Here is a 24,784-nt window from a genome sequence, read left to right as displayed (position 1 = left end):
ATGTATGTCAGTGACACAACGTCACAATTTTTAAGTCAGTCTGCACAGTCATGTGCATAGTCATTGTAAGTGAATTGTATGATGATAAAAGCATACATCATGTAGCACAAGGCGGAGGCCACTAAGTCTAAAGTCAACTGCTAGAAGACACGGCATCGCATGGATCAATACAAAGAAACAGCCAGCCAGCATACAATGCGCATGTTGCCTACTGCAATGAACTACCGGTAGGAATAGAACAACTGGTCTGAAGACTACAAACGTTACAAGTAACTATTACAATCATGTGCATGGACATGTACTTGACTACCTGTAAGAACTTGACTAAAGAACGAGTTTTGTTGAAACCACAGATCAGTAACTGTAAGGTCTTCACTTGTCATTAGCATCGTATGCTACTAGCACTGCATTCCCGGACAAGATCAACAGGCGCACTACACGTCCTTACACACGTTCCATTGCAGTTGCAGGGAGGGAGAAAGGAGGGGGAGGAGGAAAGAGAGTGAATGAGTGAGTGAGTGTGTGTGTGTGTGTGTGTGTGTGTGTGTGTGTGTGTGTGTGTGTGTGTGTGCGTGTGTGTGTGTGTGTGTGTGTGTGTGTGTGTGTGTGTGTGAGAGAGAGAGAGAGAGAGAGAGAGAGAGAGAGAGAGAGAGAGAGAGAGAGAGAGAGAGAGAGAGAGAGAGAGGAGGGAGGGAGGAGGGAGGGAGGGAGGGAGGGAGGGAGGGAGGAGGGAGGGAGGAGGGAGGGAGGGAGGAGGGAGGGAGGAGGGAGGGAGGAGGGAGGGAGGGAGGGAGGAGGGAGGGAGGAGGGAGGGTGGAGGGAGAGAGGGAGGGAGAGAGGGAGAGGGAGGGAGAGGGGGGGGGGGGGAGGGCCAAGGGAGGGTCCAATTGGAATACAATCATGTACATGTACATGATTATGTCGTAACTCAAAGTTAGTTTCATGCTGAGGCAATCAATCATCAACGGACATGCGCATGCGCAATGTATGTGTACATGACTGTATCGAAGCTGAGGTTCTGAACGTTCTTGTTGAAGAGTCGATATCAATTATCATAGAATGCGGATTACCGACACACATGTACTTGTAACGACGTGAGGAGGTTGTAGATTTCATATGCGGGTTTCAATGCGGCATCGTGTGCCAACACTGCAACAGTGTAGTGAGAGCGTGTGCGGATCATGCGCGAATGCTGCCGACCGCAAACCATCCCATACCGTACCGGTAGGCCATACACTCCAAGGTGACACCTTGCAATGCTACCCTCGCAGGTGCAGGCGCATCTTCGCGCCTGAGCCTGCGAGGGTAGCATTGGGAAGTGATATCTGCTGATGCCAAAAGACACAGTCATAACGTGTACATGACATACAAAACACATGATGTACAGGCCAATCACGTGACGCTGGTGAACACAGCAAAATGTGGATGGTGGTATTGGTCGATAGAAAAGGACGCCAAGGCCAGGTTGTGAAGAGAGAGAGAGAGAGAAAGATCAGTGATAATACTGAATGCACATCCACTCTGATAAGGTGACCACCTGTCCCAGAAGACCACTCCAGTACAGGTAGAACCAGGACCAAGGCAAGGGATGGTATTTCCAGTCGAATGACCCTGGCTGGGCAAGGAGACCACCTGTACCACGTTTATAAGATCCGTGGAGCGATCTCTTTAGACAAGTCTGTTACTGGCGCAGTGGCGGCCCATCCGAGTTTCGAGAAGTCGAGGACTTGCGATATTCTGACTTCCATTCTGGCCTTTGATCACGATATTGCCAGCCAGCGCAGTGTGTGTGTGTGTGTGTGTGTGTGTGTGTGTGTGTGTGTGTGTGTGTGTGTGTGTGTGTGTGTGTGTGTGTGTGTGTGTGTGTGTCTGCCCTCCTTGCCTCACTGCATCACCTTTAGGTGGCAGTTTCAAGGTGCAAGGTGTGTGCGTGTGTGTGTGTGTGTATGTGTGTGCGTGTGTTTGTGTGTGTTTGTGTGTGTATGTGTGCGTGCGTGTGCGTGCCTAGTGGGTGTTCGCGCGCGTGTGTGTGTGTGTGTCTGTGCATGTCGGTGTCTGTGTTATGCCTTTATCCGGAGTGTAAATGTGTCATCATGGTCATCATGCATGGTCATCGCGTCGCTAGGTCCTGCGCTACTCCCCGCTAGATCTGTACGACTGTAGTCTACACTCAGTCAGTCTATGTGTCGTCTTCAGCTATGTTACATTACACTCAGTACCCATACCATCCAGTGTAGATCTACATCACTCATCAGGTGCAGTTCGCACTGTGACAACTGACTGAGTCTGTGACAGGTAGACTTCGAGCTGTAAGCGTGTAGAGAGTCTACCGGTACTACTACAGTGTAGATCTAAGTCATACATGGTTGTACCGAAGACGAGAGTGCACTGCAGCACAAATGCCACAAATTGCACAATAATGCAGCTCTGGCAGGAGATGATTATCTGTACGAAGTCTGACCATCGATCTCTATCTACTGCACATGTGGCGTCCCAGTCCCACTCCCAGTCCCACTCTGAACTGACCACTTCTTTTTTGGCAGTTTTTGCCAGAGGTTTCTTTCACTTGCGGGTGGAGGGTGTAGCTGATGTGGATTTGTGGTGCAACTACTTCAACAGCTCACTATCCATTTGCCTGCTTGTGTAGTGAGCATAGCTGGGCTCTCCTGTTGCTGTTAGCGAGAGTGTAGTCGTCTTGCTTGTTAGCTTTTTGCCATGGCGCATCCACCAAGCGCAAGTGGAAGCGATGCAGTGCGCCAAGACATTCGTACGTTCGAGTCGAGCCGTCAGGCAATGCGCGCTGTGAAATCGCAATTGGACGCGCTGAAAGACGAAGCACAGCGGTCGAACATCCTAAACCAATGGAGCAAGGTGGAAGGTGAGGGACGAGCTGAGCTGTCTTCGTTTTGCTCTGCTACCTCGCTGGTGTCTGGCTGGCGTGTCGAGAAATTGAGTTGTGATTGACAGCAAAGTTTGATTGGTAATTACTATTTTTGCAAGAGCACTTTAGGCCCGGAGACACAGATGCCATAACTGAAATACTGCTAGCTGTATCCGATTTAAAAAAAATTGTCCTGTCCTGCTTCTTATTCTCATGAGCTGAGCGAGGAGAAAACAAGGCCTTTACTCGATGGTCGTGGTGTTCGTATCGTGTTAGTTCGTGTACGGGGTAGCTGTGTTCTTGTGTAACTGTGTAACTGTGGTACACCAGACAAAAGTAGTCTTGTCTGTGTGTTGATTGAATGTAACGTGCTTGATGTTCGCTTTGCTCTCATTCGGAACACAAAAGGAAATGTTTGTCTCCATCTCAGTCCCTAGTGAGCTAGCTCCGTCCTGTTTAGTTGCACTGCCACGCTGCCTTGAAATGAATTTTAGTTGGCGTGCGTCTAATTTTCTGGACGGGAGTTTGCAATGTGGGGGTGTTGACCAGTTTCGGCACGTGAAGTGCGTTGTTGTCTTGTTTTCCACCGTGTATGCTGTCGGTCAACATAAATAGCTCGCAGCAGGAAAAAAATATCGAGAGGTAATAATGGGTATTCTCCGCAGCTCCATGGCATCCTGCCCTTTCATGCCTTGTGTTTGTTGAGTGCTGTTGTGACATCTACGTATCGCCACCGCCGACTGCCTGGGAGTAGCGCCGAAACGGGTTCGTCCATGTCTTTCCCCTGTCAGCATGCACTCTCATCCAATCCAATCCAATAGCACGCTCAGCGATTAGAATGTGCAGCAATTGACTCAATAAAGCGATTGTTTTGGACAGGCAGTTTCCTCTGTGGACCTTGTCGCTCGATACGAGCACGTGGTTCGCATGGTTCGTGTCTTCGCGAGAACTCAGTATCGGAGAAAGCCATTCGTGCATTACACCCATGTCCACACTCCATACCCTATGCTAGGCCTAGGGGCAGAGCCACAGATCTGCCGCGAGAAGCCATGGACATGTCGACAGTCCACGTACAGGTGGTAGAAGCAGCCTGCGTTGTTGAAGCCTCTGCACTCCAGTCTTTCTGCTGGGATTCAGTGTGCGAACAACAGTCAATACAGGACATAGACAAGTGGCAGAACTGGACATTTACTTGATTTAGTCAGACACAAACTTAGACAAAGGCTACTTCATGTACATGCATGTGTTGAAAGAAAGCTTAGCAGTTAGCCCCTGGCACAGCCTGGCAGCTGCTGGCTAAGTTACAGTTGTTCTCTCCATGACTGACTAAGTCAGAGCCATTTGTCTTGAACTGGAAAGGTCCACTGGGCCATGTGTGCATGATCTGAATCCATGACTGAAAAGAAGGCTTGCTGTGTTCACATGGTTCATGGTGTTGTGCATGTCCAAGCAGCCCGCAGGGCAACGATTATGCTTACAGATGCATGCAAGATTAGCATTGTAATGTAGGGTGGCTCAGTAGGTGCAGTGTGTGCAGGAAGGACGCTAGTGTCAGCTGGTAGCATGCTACTATTGCTAGTCATAATCATGATTGTGACTCAATCAGGAATCAGGACCCATGACAGTGACTGAGCAGCAGAGTGAATGCAGATACAGACGACAGGATGGACACCCTTACTGGCCTTAGGAAGGACGGAACATGTTAAAAACGAAACAGGGCAATGTGGATACCTAGCAGAAACGAAAAGTGAAAAGAGGGAGAGAAGAGGAGAAGAGGACATCTGGAACAAAGTCACTGGACTGTTGCGGCTAATAGGCTTAGTCAGTGGCTGTGCTGGCATGGTCCCACAGCCTCCCTTGCATCTATTTCTTGATGTACGATTGGAGCATTGCTGCTGCACGAATACGTGTCATGCAATAGCAATGATAATACGGCCAAAACAAATACATAACCTTGTTTCGGGTTAGGCGACCTGGTCACTCCCCCTAATTCTGAAACGTTCTCTTGGCCCGCGTATGCGTACGGCAGATGCATGCATGGCAGTGATAGGACGTACAGTTGGCCAAGCACACGAGGGGCAAGTCCATCATAAGCTGAACATCCTCTTCCTCTCCCTTCAAGGAGCCAAGCTGCTTAGATGTTCGCCAGCCTTCGGATTCCGGTGACACATGGATCTATTCTGTTCTATCAGGGCTTTCTTTTAGTGACCAGTCTCGCAGTGTGCTGGTCTGCTACTACAGACAGAGTCATTCTCAAGCCACATGATCCTACAGATTGAATAGTACTCGGAGATCATATAATCTGCGCTGTGCCTGTCTGTGGTGGCAGAGACTTGTGTCGCCGGCAGCCGTAACGGCGTGAGACTGGCTCTGCAGTCCTGCAATGCAGCCTCCAGATCGCAGATGAAAATAATTGGGCTGAGGCTATCGCCTTGTGGTGTCTCGATAGTGCTCTGAAATGGTTCAGTTGTGGCACTTGCAACTGTAACGGCAATAGTCTTGCAGAGTAGGTGCTACGGTGGTGAATGAGACGTGCACAATTTGGAATGGTGATTGCAGACATCACCTCCAGTAACTTTGGGCGGTTAATTGTATCAAACGCCTTTGCTGTGTCCAGGCCTAGTATATGAAATTCCTGTCAATAACAAATGGCTCTGATGGTGATCCACCGTTAGGTGCAGACCACATCCGCAGTACTACGGCTCGGGCGGAAACCAGACCGTGCCGCACCAAGGTGATAGGAGAGTGCCCCGGATTCTTTGATGCGCCGAAGCACTATGATCAATATCACTTTGTGAATGGAGTTAAGGAAAGTGATTGGGCCCAGACTGGTTACAGGAACCTGGCACCCTGAGAGAGCGTAATGTTGACTAAGTCTGCAATGACCAGCGCAAGCACCCCAGATCCATATCTTACTATTGCTCCGCTGGGATTTTTTATCTGGACCGCAAGCACTCCTATTTGTAGAGGCTTGAGGGCAGTGACAACCTCGGATTCAGAGATAGGAGTGGCGAGGGTGCACAGTGATGGTGGTGGTGGTATTTCACCTGCTGGTTTACCAGTGAACTGTGAGGAGAAGTGATCGCGGACTCGACTGGCTTTGTCTGTTGCGTGAACAAGAGCACATCCGTCAGCTGGCTCGACAATCATTGACTTGATGATGATCGTTGTCCACATCCACTACTAGTATTAAGCTTTGCTTCTGCTGCAGTAAACACTACTAGTATTTAGCTGCGCTGCTGCTGCTGCAGTGAACACCTGGGCAGGTGCACATGGGTACCTTTTCAACCTGCTCTGCTACCCCATGCTCTGCTACCCCATGCAGGCGGGCCATGGTGGCTGGGCTGAATTGTCCCCAGATGATCCGGTACATGATGCTGTGTGAAGTGCATTCAGCGTACATTTCATAGTGAGAATAGCAGCGAATACAATAGGTTCCTGCAGATTCAACACCGAACCGAGTCTACCGGATTCTACGGGATTTCGTATATCTGTGCGTGCATAAGGCTAGGCGCTTCGGTCCTCTGAGCTGTGCTGAGGAGCTCTAACAGAGCGAAACAGTTGCTGTCCACAGATTTGAGTAAGGCTTATTGATGTAGCTACAGGGTGAGCATTGCAGCAGCAGCAGTTTTAATCAATCTTCAACAACAGTGCCCCTTCAGCTTCTTCTGTGTACACTTTGTTGCAGGTGCATTGATGGAAAGCCAAGAATGGACGTTGCCACGTAGCATACCGGAGAGAAGACTGGTAGGTACAGACACCGCAATGCATGCTTCATTAATGACGCATGCAGCAGCTATGACTGCATGCCGGATATGCAGGCGTGTAACACCGTATTGCAAAGTTTGCAAACGAAGCAGCTAGGCTTGGCTGGACTTGCTCAACCAAACATCCCAATAATAGGGGGAAAAATGGTTCGAAAAGTGCTGCCGCTCAGTACATGCACCAAGCTGGTGTACACGTGCAAGCGCTACTTGCATACTGTACAGCAATATCCATCATAGGATCGTGATCACTGGCTCCTTTAGGGGCATGCCTATGGTTGTGTGTCCTTGGCCTGACTGTGCACATCACGGCATTGCTCCAGGGCCGGTAGCGTTGACTGTTCTTAGCACCGATGCACTGATTGTCAAGATGCTTAGACCGCCAGTCATCATGCATATGCTACCCTGGGGACCAGCGAGAAGGTTGGATGTTTACTTCTGAAAGTACTCCAAAGCTGAAGAGTTTCCGAGCGGCGGGCAGGTGTAGCAAAACCGGGCGGGGCTTGTGTATGACCATGCTGTCTCAACTCTTTCCACTCGGTGTTGTTACAGGTTGTTGTGGGTAGCCCAGTGTCCTGTAAGACACAAGTTATCCAAAGATTTGTCTACGGCAACCAGCCACCACCGATCTCCTGCCAAGGTAGGCACGCTGTACTGAGAAAAGTAAAATAAAGTGAGCAGAATGACTCGGGCTTGTGTTTGCACGTGTGGGTGTGGGGGGGGGGGGGGGGGCATGTGTGTACATGTGTGTGTGTGTGGGGGGGGGGGGGGGGGTGGATGTGTGTACACACTGCCTCCTGCTAGCCAGGCTTCTGTTTTCTTTTTGGAACAGCAACTGAGCCGCAGCAGCAATGTAGCATGTTGCTACTTGTTGATGTGATTTTAGCGAGTAACAGAACACCCTGGTTCCGAAACTTCCCATAAAAGTTGTCCACTTTGCTCACGGGTGTTGCTTTATGAACGTGTGAAGGTTTACACTATGCCAGTATAGTCCTTGAATGGTTGTCAATGACTAGCATAGTCCTTGGATGGTTGTCAATGACTAGCATGGTCCTAGGATGGTTGTCAATGACTAGCATAGTCCTTGGATGGTTGTCAATGACTAGCATAGTCCTTGGATGGTTGTCAATGACTAGCATAGTCCTTGGATGGTTGTCAATGACTAGCATAGTCCTTGGATGGTTGTCAATGACTAGCATAGTCCTTGGATGGTTGTCAATGACTAGCATACTGCATGCGCCTCAGTAGGATGGGGCGTGATGCCGGGGTGATGCCGTGATGCCCCCGGGGTATTCTTCTTGTACATGTAGATGGTCGGTACAAGAAAGAAGTGGCGATGGACAACCAGAGTACACTACTGTTGATTCGGGATGTTACCAGTTCACCGTCGGCACAGGTAAGACGATTGCACACGTTAGTATGTGGTGGCAAAGCCGGCATGTCAGGTATCAGTAGTCTTGTTAGTATTCTTTGTGAATATCACTCTGTTAGCAATCTTGACAGCTGATACGGTTGCTTTCTATCCATGGAACGTACTGACACAGCGCTTACTACTAGAGAAGATTGAAATGCATGTGCTGTGGCACAGTTACTAAGGCGTTCACAACTGCAAGCGTTGCCGAGGTTTCAGCGATTTCATCTAGGTTGTGTTTATCGCCTCCACGCTACGCGGAAGAATTCGCGGCACGGGCTGTTGTGTGATGCCCCCCCCCCCCCCCCCCTACCTACTTGAAGTATACATTTTGTCTGTTGGTATGTCTGTTTGCCAATTTGTCCATCCTTCAGCCATGCACTGGTCTGATCCCCACCTCCCTAGTTCTGCTACTTGCTGACGTCCTTGCTCTGTGTGTTGCATACTTGTGTGTATGTGTGTGTGTGTGTGTGTGTGTGTGTGTGTGTGTGTGTGTGTGTGTGTCACGGTGTGTGTGTGTGTGTGTGTGTCACGGTGTATGTGTGTGTCACGGTGTGTGTGTGTGTGTCACGGTGTGTGTGTGTGTGTGTGTATGCATGTGTGTGTTTGTGTGTGTGTGTGTGTGTGTGCATGTGTGTGCTTCCTGATCATCAGGTCTGTGAATGGGCCGATAGCTTCCTGCTAGTGTTCAGCGTTTGCGATGAATTGAGCTTCAACTTGCTGGCCAGTTATCACAGTCGTATCACAGACTACTGTTCGGATCGCTCTGTACCCGTACAGATAGTCATGGTTGGCACACAAGGTAAGCCGCGGTACCTGTGACTTGCTGCTATGCACCGCAGTGTTGTTCATTGTGATCAGATATCAGGGGCATAGGACACAGTACGGTCACTACGATATTGACCGTACCACCTTTTGCCCCAAGTACCCTGTGAATCAATAAAATACACTGATCTGGGCTCTAAATTTCCAAACATGCCGGCCTCGGCAATCCCTCCCCCACGAGTAAATTGTACTTCAGATGCAGGGGCGTAGCAGCCGGTCCGGCCGTTCCCGCTTTGGCCGGACCACTTTTTCGCCCAGAAGTGCCCAGAATGCAGGATTTTGCACCCTAATTTCAAAATTTTCCCCGGGGGACATCCTCCGGCCAGACCCCCTTCAACCGGACCACCTCCAACGGCGGTGCTACGCGCCTGAGATGGCTGACCGTGCCACACTCAAATAGACAAATACCTTCCGACGCCCCTGGATATGATAGGTGGTACGCAACTTTCTCGGTGTCATTTGCAGTTGCTTGCTGACCGTAACTTCCACCTTGGCCGTGGCAGTGGAAACAGACGGTCTAGAATTCTGTTGCTGTACACAGTATGTGTGGTCTTGTGTTATTTGCTCTGGGTAGATGCCATCACCGACTCGAAGCCGCGTAAAGTGCGACCCGCTGAGATCCACAAGCTGGCTATTGACCTGGGGAAGCTGGAGTACTATGAAGTGAATGCCATACACGGCGTGAACATCGAGCGTGCCTTCCTGGAAGGTATGGCTGAGTGTGTGTTGCTACATGTACTTGTATAATCAGAGGACAGTGGTTAGAGTGGGTGGAAGAACATGATAACCTGCATCCTTCTGATCTTTCCGTTTAGTGTACCCAATTGATGGGAATCGAAATTGGTATAACAAGTTATTCTGTATATTTTAGAAGTTGGATGTGCACTGTAAACATCCTTCCTTCAGTGTTTCAGATATAAATCAGATATTGATAGGAGATTGCGAAGTTGCCGAACTTCGCCATCTAAAGTTTTCACATGACGATCTACTGTTTGGTTAGTCCCAGTACGGGACACTGTTCCTTGCTAGTGGTGGAAAGGAAATAAGGTGCGAAGTCATTGTGTGCGGTGTTTATTGTTCTGTTTTCTTGTTGCACCACAGTGTTGCAGCTGGTGTCTTCAGCTCAGAGTCAAGAGCAACAACCCCTGCCCGTACTCATGACCCCTCCGGCAACATCCAACTCTGCACCTGCCATAAGCGTGCAGTCAGCATCACCACCAGCATCGCATAAAAAGTCGACGCGCAAGAAGCCGTCACGCTTTCAGGTAGGCATGTAGTGTTGTGCAGAGTATGTGTTTGTTTTGCTTGTTTATATAGGGCTGCTTTAGTGGAATATGTGGCTGGGTGATTGCAGGGGGGTAGAAGCACACCAGAGGAGCTGATTCAAACTAAAACACCGAAGGCGTGTATGGCTCATCTCAGGTGCGGATCCAGGATTTTTGCAAGGGGTGGGGGGCTATTTTGTTGTTCTTTTAAAAGCTTTAGTCTTTGCTCTTTGCTCACTCACTGGTTTGAGTGTGTGTGTGTGTGTGTGTGTGTGTGTCTCTCTCTCTCTCTCTTTCTCTCTCTCTATCTCTCTCTCTCTCTCTCTCCCTGCAGCATAAGACATCACTCTCTGATGTGGCCCCTAAGGTACCTCTTGGAACGGGCCGGGACATTCCTGTGAAACAGGTAAATTGCTAATGAGGCAACGATGGAACTGTTTGTTCTTGGTGATGTATACGCGGTCATATATATAAGGTTTTTTTACCCCTCCACGCACGCACGCACACACACGCACACGTGCACACACACGCACACACACACGCACACACACACACACACACACACACACACACACACACACACACACACACACACACACACTGTCAGGATATGCACATTCCTTCAGTTTTGGATGTGGCCTAACTACTTTGATTTATTTTGTCCATTGCAGGGTTTCCTCAACAAACGGTCTAGTGGTCTCCAGAAGGACTGGAAGCGGAAGTATGTCACGCTTACCGACAAGGATATCACCTACTACCCTAGCATGAATGTAAGTCACTCAATGCTGCTGCTTGTGGGTGGGTGTGTATGGGTGTGTGTATGTACGGAAACGGTGGCGAGACTCTGTCAGAGCTGACCTCTCCGCAGTGAACATCGACCACACGGAATGGTACGACCTCGCCCAGGAGCGTGGGAAATGGCGCAGTGCGTATTCCGCTCAACCAGTACCGCGATCGGCTCAGCGTGACACTTCTGTGCTCTGCGATGTTTGCCAGCGTACTTTCGCCCACCAGAAATACAAGAATCGCCACAAGTGCCTGGCCGAGAGGAGGAAGCCCATATCTGAGCAGTCCGGCAGCCGACTATGTAATGCGTGCGGGAGATGGTTCTTGAGTGCTGGCGGGCTAGCTTCGCATAAGTGTCTCTCCAACTCGGCTGCTGAAGTGTCGTCGGTCTCGGCTGTGGCATCGGCAGACTCGGTCCGGAAACAGCGGGTTGCCCTGCCCTGCTGCAGAGCGCATTGTCTCGGCTGCGGTCGCTGCTGCAAGTCATCCCGTGGTTTCGACCTGCATAGCTGTGCTAATGTCCTGTCCAGGAAGTAGAGCGGCGTTTCTGGGTCCAATGCTGAACTCAGTGCTGTCGACCCCTGCACAGGGGACACGTGACCATTTGATGGCAGTGTTACCAAGGACCAAGGTGTATGTACAATGTCATGTACTACTAGTATGTGTGCTTAGCTGCATGAGTGTTAGCTTCCAAGTTTTCACAAGACCATGTCCTGTGTGTGTGTGTGTGTGTGTGTGTATGTGTGTGTGTGTGTGTGTGTGTGTGCGTGCGCGCGCGCACACATGTGTGCCACTGTGCGTATGTGTGCCTGTGGCTGCATGCTGTTTGACAGGACTACATGGAGAACGAACATGGCAAGAGTCTGAGTCTACAGCGTATCTCAGTCAAGATTCCCGGCACACGGCCCAATGCCATTCCACGACAAACATCCTCCTCGCACACCGGCACGACAACACCATCTGAGGTGAGGGCTCCTACGCTGCTACAGACCCCAGTATCAATGCACTAGTACTCACATCCCTCTCCTGATACTATTGAGGGGCACACTATCACACTATGTTCTAAATACTCGCCAGTGATATAATTCACCTCATGAATAAGGTAGTACCGAAAAGTACCGTTGATCCGCCCCCTCTCTAATTCCCGCCCCCTGTTGATTTTCTACCTGTGAAACGATGTCGGCGTATACGATGAAATAGTAGCAGAAATACGCTGTTGAACCGACGCTTGCGCTGCTGTACACAATACGTGCCAATCTAGGATGAAAATGTGCACAATCCAGCACATCGAGTCTGATCCTCCACGTTGTTGTACATCGTACTGCACTTACAGCCTTGATCTAATTCCCGCCCCCTGCCGAAAACACAGCTGGGGAGTGACATGGCGTGGGGGCGGATCAACGGTACTTTACGGTATTGCGTTTAAGTGCCCAGAATAAGTGAGTACAGTGGTGATGCTTGGGCCATGTACATGTAGCACAATGTGTTATTACGTTCATGAGGTGGATTTTCACTGGCCAGTACGTAAGCTGTTCTGTAAATCACTGTATAGCTTGCTACTGGCATTAAGTCACACGACTTTTACTCACACACTATGATAAGTCGCTTGATCGGGACATGTACAATGCATGCAGACAGTATCCGTAAGTCGCGGTGTGCGCAACTCATCAAGAGTGTACATGATTGTATTTTACTCTGTTTGTGTGCATGCGTGCGTGCGTGTGCATGTGTGTGTGTGTGTGTGTGTGTGTGTGTGTGTGTGTGTGTGTGCATGTGTGTGTATGCGTGTGCATATTTGTGCTTCTCTGTGACACCATAGACGTCTGATCGAGAGCAAGTTGCCCCGACCAGCCCTATTGGCTTTCTGCCCGCATCTCCAACCAAACAACAAGGAAAGTATAGCTATGATTTACAGCAGATGGGCGGTGACATGAGCACATCGCCACACCGTCTTGAGGCGGACAGCAGTGACCGTGAGGGCAGCCGTCCCAATAGTAGCTTTGCAGTGAACGGCGACGATGAAGGAATCGAAAGCGAAGATGGCAGTCAGCCGCGATCGCGGAGTGGCACACTGGGCAGCACGACCAAGAAGGGTCATCGGCGACATCGCTCCTGGGGCTTGCGGGAAACGGAAAGCCTGGGCGAAGAGAACACTGAGTTTCAGATTGTGTCCCTCAACAAGTGCTGGACACTGGAGGCACCCAGCTTTGAAGAAAGACTAGCGTGGACCAAGGCCATTGAGAAACAGATCCTCGCCAGCCTGGGATGTTCGCAGTCCGCTAAGGCAACTCGCGGAGGCTCGGTACGTCCACGTATAGTGCTAGTAGTCACTGCAGTGTTGCAGCATGTGATCTACATCTTGCGTTAGGTGACAGATGGCTGACAGTCCTTTGTTGGAAGTGTATCATGGGGGAAGCTATTGCTCCCAGTGTTCAAGTACAGGCTGATCACTGCCCCTTCCATGAAAGTGGATGTGCCGTTTTTGCCATGCACTGCTACTGTTTGTTGCTTTCCATGCTTTGTTTCTGCCAGCAAGATCAGAAGCATGATAGTCAACATTGATTAATTAGAAAAATGGAAGAACGTGCTGACATGGGAGAATGTATGCTTGCTGACTGCATGTCACATACCGTAAAGTCTTGTATAAAAGTCGCACTTGAATAGAAGCCGCAATTTTGGGCCCATCAAATCACACATAAGCCTGGTTTTAGTGTTGACACTCATAGAAATACCTGTCTCGTATAGAGGCCTGCAAAATTTCACCAAGAAAGTCATAGAAGCCGCGGCTTTTATACAAGACTTTACGGTACTATAATTATACTCATCCTGAACAGTGATTGTATGAGTGTGCGCCATTGATTTGGGGTTTCTCTTTTCTCCTGCGCAGACTGCTGCCGGCGCTACCGAGGAAATCCGAAAAGTGGACGGCAATGATTTCTGCGCAGATTGTGTCTCGCCAAGTAAGCGTCCACCAGTCTTGCCTACACAGTACCACTGCATGAATGTGGAAGTAATTAGTTGTTGACAATCGGGACATCACTACCAGCTGCGATTTTCAAAGAGTACACTGGTGGTCACGGGTGGCATGCTGCCCAATGAGAACCACTATTGATATGTGCAGGACATGCTCAGCTGGAGTTTTCATTGGGTTCTTGGGCAGTTTTACGATATGACGTTTAAGGTTGTAGTCGCGGTTTTTTCTTCTTCAAGAAACCAAATGTATTCAAAAGGTAAAGAGGTTCATTGATTCGCTATGAACTCGTACACAAAACGAAATCGATTTTAGGCATGCGCCCGGAAGCTGCGTTTTGTCATCAAAGTTGCCAATTTGCTAGCAGACAAGCTGAGGTAACCTCACAAGAAGGTCATGTGGATGCGATGCTCGCTAGCATTCATGCTCACTCATTCTGCTGTGAGATGTGTACCGGTGTGTAGGGTTTGACGACGCCATTAGGTGTATTCATGGTAGTTTAGTGGTCGGAACAACACGCCTGAATCCTGAATGGCATTAGTGAGAGTGGCAATCCCACAACACTTGTGGGAATGCACTTTTAAGTAATAACTATAAAGAGTTTTAAAGACACGCCTGGTGATATGCTGGTAAATGCACACCTGCCCGTGCCCACTGCAGAGTTCTAATCTGACGAAGAGCTCTCTCCTTCTCTCACCACCACTATCAGTTTGCACCTGGTCGATGCATGGTAGAATCTGGTGGTTGCGGTGAGAGAAAGAGAGAGCTCTTCACCTGGTTGTAACTTTGCAGCTTGCGGAGTGTGCGTGGACAGGCGTGTATTTACCACCAATTATTCTACCATACTGCACCTGTGTTTAATGAATAAGTTAGTGCTGGGTTATGTACTGAAGCACAACGCAGACTTTCCATTTTCAGCTTGAAGACTTGGTTGAGCATGCGGGACTCTGATGAAGCTGGTTCTTCCTTGCCTTGGCTACTTGCAGATCCGGAATGGGCTAGTCTCAACTTTGGTAGCCTGCTATGCATACAGTGTTCTGCGGTGCATCGACAACTTGGAGCTCACCTGTCGAGAGTGCGATCTTTGGAGCTGGATGAATGGAGGTAAATGGCCACAATGTACAAGTATCATCCTAGTTCTACATGTTGTGTGCACTGTATGGCTGCATAGCTAGTTTTTTTCTTTTCTTTTTTTCTTTTCTAAGTACACAACCTACTCGTCAGAAGGGGAGAAGACAACAGAGTATACAATAACAAAACAGCAGGGAGAGTAGGGGCTGCGAAGCAAGCCTGTGCTGGTGAGGCAAGCCCACAACACCTAATGCCTTTGCTCCTGTACGTGTAATCTTCTATCAAGAGTACATGAAACCCAGAGTGTGTAGCTTCTGACATTTTCTGCATGGGAGGGGGTGTCTGTCACGACAAAATTCCAGGATTTACTCCATAGTTGGTGCATATATGCGGCGGGAAGTAGGGCAGTGCATACGACTGAGCTGCAGTTCTGCAGCAGGGAGACCTGCTTGAAGCCTGTTCGTACTCACGACATCACTCGGTTGTTGCAATCCAGGGATTTTGCCGTAACAGCAACCCATTTGAGCTGCACACCCTGGGTTTCATGTACTGTTGCTACTACCGTACTCGCGCGATTAGTGCCCATGGGCACTATTTTTCAATGTCCATCACCGATGGGGCACTATTCAAGAGAGGGCTTTATTTTTCACTGGCTCTTAGCAGCTGGGGTACTATTCGAGATGGGGTACTATTCAAGAGAGGGCTCAAATAGCGCAAGTACGGTATGTGTACTACTACTACAGCTATGATGCCAAACTGGGTTGCTTTTGCTAACTATTCTATGTATTGTCTGTGCACATAGCCCCGACTTGGTGGAGTTGATGGTGAACTTGGGCAACAGCTTGGCTAGAGACATGTACGAGGCATTACTCAATCAGAAGGGTCTTTGCAGACTACCTTACTCTGCCACAAGGTGAGGAACTAATCGAACAAGCTTAGCTTGAGCTTTCGTGTTACATGTACTAAAATTAAGATGTGTTGTAGGCGATCAGCAGAGCTGTAACCAGAGAGCTGTAACCAGATGCGATGTGACAATTATTCCACAGGGTGTACGTGCTGAATGATGGTTAACATGTAGCAATCCACACATCATGTTCCATACCGTATTTTGATAGCATGTAGCGGGTGTTCTCTGTGTGTGTACAAGTATGATTTCTGGTGTGTGTGTGATACAGAGAAGAGAGGGATGTCTTCATACACAAGAAGTACGTTGACAAGGAGTTCTTGGAGCCTTGGACTACAGACATGCCGTCTCTTGGCGAGGTAGGACCGCGCGCGTGTGTGTGTGTGTGTGTGTGTGTGTGTGTGTGTGTGTGTGTGTGTGTGTGACCATCATCTCTGTCCCTTTCCGTCCTTTTCTCGGCTCGTCCTTTTACTTTTTTTCATGTCTTGTTCACTATATAAGGAATTTGTACAGGCAAGAAACGCCTGGTAGCTGCTGCTATTGCAACAGGCTTTCATGTGTGTGGCTTCTTTACCTATTTGTCCGCCTTGCGTGCACAGCAACTTCTTGATGCGTGTCAGCAAGAGGACTGCCAGCTGGTCTTTCAGTTACTGGCACACTGCACAGCGGAGGATGTCAACATGCACTACGGTGCTGGCGATGGCCGCACAGCGCTGCACGTGGCGTGTGCACTGGGCAACGTCGTGCTCACACTGCTGCTAATATGGGTAGGTGCTCGTACATGGGTACATGTAGCTGCCGCTGCGCTGCCATGTGCTGGAATCACACTTCTTTCTGCTGCTGACTTTGCTAATGGTTCCTTCGTAAGGCACACACTATAATAGTGGAGTCAAGGGAGAAGTGGAGGGAGAGATCATGAATCCAGAAAGCTGTGAAAGTTTGTACCGCTAGGCTGGTGTTGTTTGTGGGCTCCTCCAAGTTCTTAAAATGTGTTTGTGTCCTGTTTGATATTGCAGAATGGTGCCAATGTGAATGCAACGGACAGTAACGGTAGAATTCCACTCGTCTATGCACGCACCGCCAAGCACACAGCTTGCATCGAGATCCTCCTGCAGAATGAGTCACGGGCCGACAATAGCGACGACGCGCCGATCTTCGTGACTGACCAGCGACTGGTGCTGGACACGTTGCAAGGGAAATATGTATGACGTTAGTCGTTAGTGGCTGCCGACTATTGAGATATGCTACCCCATTACTTTATCTAATCCAATTATACTAGTAGACGTATAGACCTATTTGTCTGTATGACTGTGCTGTTCTATATAGACTATCATTCATGATCAAAATGATCTACTTGTTGAGACATAATTATAAATATGCATGCGTCCTGAGATCATAGGCTACATACACATTCTGTTTAAGCTGTTTGAACTAGTGTGGCCCAAGGCAGCAAAACCTTTCGAAACCATTGATCTCCCTTTCCTTCTCGTTGTTTTTCATCTTGCTGTGTGCTGCTTTTTCCACACTGATACGCCGAGACTGCGAAGCACGGTGCAGTGTGGCAATGTTTGGAGTCGATGGTGACATTTATTTTATTTCAAGAAAGGGGAGGCAGGCATATCTGCTGACCTACCCTTGTTAGCTTATAGAATAATACTCTTCTACTTCAAGTACCTTTTTCACTTTGGGGAGAATATACTTACTTTTTGTCTGTTGTTGGTTAAGCAAATGAATCAAGCCAAACAACAAGGCAAAAAACTGTATTTTTGCAGCTGGTTCAAAATTGGAAATGCTCTAAAATATAGGACTTGGGTGTTCACCTCTCGTAGCATCCTATTTCCTAAATAAAACATACTACTGCCTAGAACTAACTTTCTAGGACGAAGAATAGAGCATGACTGTACAGTAAGAACTAGTTATTTGGCAGCATAAGTTAAACATAGTATGGCACTGCATACATGATCTAGCCTGTGCCCACTATTTTCCATAGGCGGCAGGTTCAACTAAGAGTGTTCACCGGCAAGAAAAGATACCTTGTCGCCAACACGGAGAACAGTTGCCTTCTGGCTGCCGGGCTGGTAGCTCGTGCAGTACATGTACACACCGAACGTCATCTATAATGGAACACACACACATGCGTGCACAAACACATATGCCCGTCCACACATGCAGGCAGTCAGTGCAGCACACACACAACCGCAGTGACGAACCTTTTTCTTGCAGCAGAACAATAGACCTTATGCCAGTTGTACAGATCCACGAAATCCCGTAGAATCCCGTAGACCTGGTTGGGTGTTCATTGTGTGCTATGCATGCACATTTGACCAATTTTAGCCTCATAATTTAATGGCAAGCAATCGCTTTTCCAGCTTCTTCACTTTGGTTAGAACTAATGACTAGCTACATCTTTATCAGAAAAGGTTTTCGTATGAAATGCCTTCAGGGCCCATTTCTTATTGGAAATAGCAGAAAACACAATAGGGTCCTGCACATTCAACACCCAACCAGGTCCACGGGATTCTACGGGATTTCGTGGATCTGTACAACTGCATTAGGTCTATAACGAAGTCCGTGCACATATAAAGTGCTGCTCTATGAAACCTGATTGCATGAATCAATGGTGTGTGATGTGTTGCCCCGACCTGAGAATACTTTGGCTGTGCTCTGGAGCAGGGCAGAAACCTATTCAGGAGGTGATCAGGTTTCATTGAGCATGGCTGTAGGTACAGTGATGATCACAGACAAACACACACACACACACACACACACACACACACACACACACACACACACACACACACACACACACTGACCTGCTTTCCACGGCAGCGTGCAAGTGTCCTCAGCGGCTCAGGGTGACGCTGACCGGTGTCCGGATCAATACATATCATTCTACAGCGCGTACATGGGCCTACACTCTGCATCACAACAACAACAGCAGCAGCAACAACAATAACAGCAACAACAACAAGAGCAACAACAACAACAACAGCAGCAGCAGCAACAACGACAATACCAATAACAATACCGATCACGATATGGACAAGACACCGGACCAAGGACTTGGTGACAATGCACAGTTTGTGGTGCATTATCTGTGAGAATGTCATAGGTGCAGTGTCACTCATGAAATAATCAAAACTTTCATACTTCACTGGACCCCCCCCCCCCCCAAAAAAGAGTGGAAAGGCCACACGCACACGACACATGTGTGCGAGTGTATAAATCTCTATTCCGCACCCATTCACAACACTGATGCTGCAGAAGTTCACGGAACAAACCTTGAAGTTGAGATCACCGATCTGCCCATGGGTCCAAGTATCCTCTTCATACGGTACACCACTGCCGGATATGACCAGGTTGCCGCGGAACCGCTCAAGAAGTTGATTGGCACTGAGTGAAGGCATGTCCTCGGAGAGCTAGAAAAAAGCACACAACATAGAAAACAACCACGTGGATTCTACCAGACCTATGACATATACCAGTGTCCTGTAAAGATACTGACAGGTGCACGGCATCGTCATATTCAGCTGTTACAGCATTCAGCATTCAGCATTCAGCATTTGAAGTATGAATATCTACCGAGCCCAATATAGATTTCACGATGAGAACCACCAGCAGAGGACCAAGGACTTGATCATGAAGAAAACAAAAATAGATTTTTGCCTGAAGAATCACCACAGTGGGCTTTGCCTTGATACACCAAGCAACAGTCTTTCTGTATCCAACAGCTTGAGTGCAAAGCGGTTGTTAGATAATATATTGACCGATGTCAACCGCCCTCACCGTTACAAGTTGATGCTACAATGTATATGTGCAGGAAAACAAGTTCAGTATGACACCTCTTTATATAGTGCTTACTCGGCAGCAGGACTCGTCGACCAGCCCATAACGCCATGCTTAGCCCAAGCTAATGTTGACGGGATAAAAAGAAGCGTCCTGTTGTGAAGACCTTGTCAGTCAGTGTGCGTGCCTATCGACTGGAGAAGGAAACTATCCCACTGGCAGAGGCTGATGGACGGCGACGTTTTCTCGAGCAGAGAAACCTGTGCCTCACACCTCTACTCACCCGAGCGAGATAATACCATCAGTGCTTGCAGATGAGTGGGAAATTAACAAGCAGGAGATATGCGGTCATGATGTTGCAGCGCTATTTGATAGGACTACATGTAGCAGTCTAGGGGACGTCGTTGTCATAGTACTGGGCTACATGACTGACAGATGGGAGATCAAGCAGTGACTAGTGCCACTGAAGGCCGTTTCCAACAATGTAAATACGCAATAGCTCGTACAAGTGCTGAACCAATGCTTGGATGTTCCCTATGAGGCTATGGCGTCACAGGGCAACGACTGCTAGCTGCAATGCAAGATGGTGCTGCTGTGCGCACTCGATCCAGGTTGTACCCCCAATTACTGGACATCATAATACGTTTCTCACACACTTGGAACAACACTGGGCATCATTTCTAATTGCCTACCCTGGCAGACTTAGGCTAACATTGGGTTTCTCTGTTCAGCCACATCTTCCAGAAGCTGGCTTGGAAAAGTTGCACAGGAAGAAATCCGGTCTTACTTTGCAACAAAGTGGTGGTCAAAGTATGAAGTCTTCTTGCAAATGGCCATTCACTTTCCTGACATCCAGTCCTTCCTGGAGGCCAACACTCACATATCTCCCATTACACGTCACCAGCTTCTCGCCATTCTGCAGGACGACGACAACAATCCTCAACCCCAACGTAGCTCAAACTATAGCACTCACTGCTGAAAAGCTGCAAATGTCTGAGAGTCTTTCCATTCATCAGTAGTAATGATCTCCTGGGTTTGATGCAGAAGTTGCCCGTCTACATTGTTGCCATGGCAGACATGGACATCCCCAGCACCGATGGCATTGTGCCGGGTTGATCCCAGCAGAGGGAGAGGGACACATTGACATCCCCAGAACCGATGGCATTGTGCCGGGTTGATTCCAGCAGAGGGAGAGGGACATATCGACATGACATATGGTTTTCAAGGTGTTGCTTGTGCAGCCCTCATCGGCTGCATCGAGCGTGTATTCTCCATGTTGGCTGCATCCTTCAAGGATACGCACGAGACCACTGAAGACTCCCTCAAGTTTACTTAGTATGGAGACCCCTACCCGCGGTCACCGCTCTTTAGGGCTGTCTCGCCAAACAGCCCCACCATCAAGCTCCGCTACTGCTGCATCTACCGCTACCTCTGCCGCCAAACAACGGCGAGACGACCGCGACGATGTCGAGGCTCCAGCAACAGCAGCAGCACAACTCTCAAGCATCATGGCAGGCTCACAACCCGTCCCAGATGACGAGCTTCAACAGTACGTACACTGGTGTTTAAATCGCGTGTGTACCAGCGAAAAAGTGATTGCAGACCAGAAGAAAAAGGCGGAGTTTTACCAGACGCAAATAGACTCCAACACATTTGAAGACTTTATCTCTAAAAAGTTTCAAAAACTATCTCCTGCTGCTAAACTCATCAAATGTACTGAATATGCCAATGCTACCATTGCTGCCTGTCGGACCAAGATTGACAAAGCCGAAGCCACCTTAAAAGATTCTAGGACTGACTTCTGTGATTTAGTCACCTTTTGTGCCGATGATAAGCTTACTTCTGACTTTGCCAGCATGTTTATTTCACGCTACGATTTCCTATTAGCCAAACGCAAAGCAAGCACATTTGCCAAAGCTATCAGATCTAAGCGTGCTGCAGAAAAACATGCAGCTGATAAGCCCAGTACATTGCCTATGGACATAACCACATTGACAAGTGCACCAATCTCTAACGTGAAGTTGCCGCTGCCCTACGAAAACCTGTTCCCAAAAAACAACAAAAGAAGGCAAAAAACGTGAAAAAGAATGGCAGACGAGAGGTGGTTGCCCGCCACGTGCCGAAAAAAACACTAACTGATCTGCGATACAAATTTATTTGGAATCTCTCTTTTAAAGAACACTCCAAATATGTTTTAAATAGCGGCTTTCACAATTACTCTCGATCCTCTTTCACCTCTGTTGAGAAACAAGTGCTTGGCTATGGTAACAGCTTTAGACTCACTACCCGTTTGCCCTCTCTTTCTCAAATGTCCAATGATTTTGAAAATTTGCAAAGACAATTAAGATGGAAAAGTTTGTTTAATAGTGTACCCTGTACATTGAATAATTCCTATTACATACCAAAGTTTCATCTTAACTCAGAAAAGAAACCTCCTCTGGCTTTTCCTGATATTGAATATGGTCTACTAGAATTCCGTCAAAGCTTCTTTCTAGCATTTCGATAGCCCATAATCACCGTCCTTGTAATTTAACTCATAGTGAATTATTTGCTTACAACAACCTTCAGTCTCGGCTAGATATTAAAATTTGTCAAGCCGATAAAAATCTTGGTACAGTAGTTCTCAATTCAGAAGACTACCTAGCTGAAGGCTTTAGACAGTTATCAGACGATAAGTTATATAAATTAGTCTTCTCTTCTTCCAACGATACTGTCCAGTCAGCAAATATTAAACTGTTAGACGATAGCCTACATAACACTTTGAGTCGCATTTGTAAAGCACATTCTGCCTTGCTTAACAAACGGGATGTCACAGCTCTTTGTGCAAACTATCCTTTCAAACCTGCCAAATTCTACATGTTACCCAAAATACATAAACCTCTCAATGCTGCAGGCTTAATTCCTGGCAGACCAATTGTTTCTTGTATTGGGTATTGCACATCGCCTGCCTCTCGTTTTGTAGACTTCCACCTTAAAGCTCTAATTGGTAACACTTCATCTACTGTTCTAGCCGACACTAGCAGCATAGTCGCTGATCTTTCGAACACTAAGTTCCCTGCTGGTTGCAAAATTGTTACAGCAGATGTAGTCAGTCTATATACCAATATGAGCTGGGATGATACTATTTCTACATTGAATCAATTTCTTGTCAATGATGACCACCCTTACAGAGAGTTGTTAACCCTTTAAGAGCCACAGGAAATTTTCAAAATTCTGCATTTTACGTGTTCCTCGGATCATAGCTTCAGTTCTACTCACTCAATCCTCACAATCTAGGACTTCCTGGAACGGTCTCCGCGAGAGGAAGAGAATGAGGTCGATCATGATAGCCAGCACACCGTCTATCCAGCGCAAGATCGCAGCGACAGTACGAAAAATGCCCCAAATGCGTCCAATTGCATCCCGCTCCAGATATTTCATTTTACTCGATCGTGGAGTTCCAATTTTTTTGCTATGTACTCTTGACAATATCAACAGTGAAACCCGTGCAAATTCGAGTAAACCAGCGTGACGAAAAGTCTCAAAATTCTCAATACTAAAGTTGCACTGCGCGCTTTTGAAATTGCCGCAATCGCGGCTCAACTTACGTGTGATTTATCTCAGGACCCGTTGTTCGCAGCGCTTCGCGGATTGGTTCTCCCGACAGGTGAGAGTTTTCTCTTCGCCCTGGATATTTCGATCGATGGATTTGAGCGAGATTGGACTGAGTTACGATCTTTTGAAGTTTCGCATTTGAATGCGTCGTTTACGACGCATTCAAGTATGGGGCGGCTCTTAGAGGGTTAATAGACCTGATTGAATTCGTTTTGAAAACAATTTTTTCAATTTTGAAAATTCTGTTTACCATCAACAACGTGGTATGGCCATGGGGACACCCATGGCAGTGAATGTAGCAAATGTGTTTCTGTTTTTTCATGAACAAAAAGCACTATCATTGTTCAGAGAATCCATTTTCTTCTTCAAAAGATATATTGACGATCTTTTTCTTGTAGTTGAACACTAAGGTTAATAGGCATAGTGGTGGCCTGCGGATGCGAAGGCTAGTTTGTGTGTTTCTGAACATTCAAGCGATGCCGACGCGGATCCCGCGAATATTATTATATTATTTGAAGAGAAACTCTGCATTGATGACCTGAAGCAAAGACTGTTCAGTGACTTACCAGATATAAATCTGACATGGTCTGACCCTGGTAATACCTGCATTTTCCTAGACTTGGAAATTTTCAAAATTTATGATTTAGAACGTTGCTCTTTGAAGTATCGCACCCACCAAAAACCTCGTAACGCTTATCTATACATTCCATTTAAGTCCGACTTAAATGGAATGTATAGAAAATTTGATCTGGGGTGATCAGGCTGATCACCCCAGATCAAATTTCCGCTCTTTCATTAAGGCTGAATTGTATAGATATAACCGAACAAACACTGATCTTTGTGATATTCTATGTGTCCGAAAGTTGTTTTGGTTCAGGCGCCGTCTACGAGGCTACCCGCAGGATTTTCTGGTTTCTGTTTTCAACACAGTTGAACCTATCCCTACCATTCCTGCTAAGAAGAAGAGTATGTAGGTGAAACAGAAACGTAGTGATACACTCGCTTTCTCCGCCTCTTATCACCCACACTTTGTCTCTAACAATATTAGATCATTGTTGAAAAGTATTTTCTCTCCTTACAATGTTGAAGTTTTTTACCGAAAGACAAAGCAACTCTTCCATTAAATTCCACCACCTGTCTCCTCTCGTTATCTCTATGTATTTCAGTGCAGGCTTTGACCTGCATTTTGGTAGTGCCAACAAATTTGTTGACACTACCAAACTTTCTAGTAGTACGCACATGCATAACTTGCATATTGTACCCTACTATACAACATACTCTACATACCTTGCTATATAAAACTATCTATATCCAGATAGTGGTTATACATCTTGCTATACAACTATTCATATATAGACTATAGCTTGCATGCCAGAGTTCCGAGAAACATCATACTATATACACACAAAATACACATTATGCCGAATATGGTTTTAGGTCTCCCACCGCCCTAGGAGCCCTTGGCGTTTTTTTGCGGCTCACATGTGTTATACCGTTTTTTCCGGAGTATAGTGCGCACTTTAGAT

The 24,784-nt window shown here is 47.6% G+C and overlaps 2 protein-coding genes across 2 annotated transcripts in view; one reads left to right on the top strand and one right to left on the bottom strand.

The window, feature by feature from the left end:
- The first annotated feature begins 2,431 nt into the window (after positions 1-2,431).
- On the top strand, positions 2,432-17,627 carry LOC135815346 (centaurin-gamma-1A-like). The gene is made up of 17 exons (XM_065328628.1): positions 2,432-2,878; positions 6,570-6,628; positions 7,198-7,285; positions 7,956-8,041; positions 8,711-8,858; positions 9,456-9,590; positions 9,983-10,146; positions 10,481-10,552; positions 10,818-10,916; positions 11,766-11,897; positions 12,752-13,234; positions 13,820-13,892; positions 14,890-15,007; positions 15,777-15,887; positions 16,150-16,237; positions 16,478-16,645; positions 16,895-17,627. Exons 1-17 carry the CDS (start codon positions 2,716-2,718, stop codon positions 17,084-17,086), a joined length of 2,379 nt encoding a protein of 792 aa, XP_065184700.1. The 5' UTR covers positions 2,432-2,715; the 3' UTR covers positions 17,087-17,627.
- The window catches only part of LOC135815345 (molybdenum cofactor sulfurase-like), a 24,159-nt gene continuing 16,982 nt past the window's right edge, over positions 17,608-24,784 (bottom strand). The window contains exons 10-12 of the mRNA XM_065328627.1: positions 19,160-19,297; positions 18,692-18,796; positions 17,608-17,992 (exon numbers count right to left, since the gene is read on the bottom strand). Coding sequence (XP_065184699.1) covers positions 17,882-17,992; positions 18,692-18,796; positions 19,160-19,297 — 354 coding nt within the window. The 3' untranslated portion in view covers positions 17,608-17,881. The remainder of the gene's footprint in view (positions 17,993-18,691; positions 18,797-19,159; positions 19,298-24,784) is intronic.

Source organism: Sycon ciliatum, chromosome 4, assembly GCF_964019385.1.
Source record: "Sycon ciliatum chromosome 4, ocSycCili1.1, whole genome shotgun sequence".
In the NCBI taxonomy this organism is placed as follows: domain Eukaryota; kingdom Metazoa; phylum Porifera; class Calcarea; order Leucosolenida; family Sycettidae; genus Sycon; species Sycon ciliatum.
This window is presented reverse-complemented; position numbering and strand designations above follow the sequence as displayed.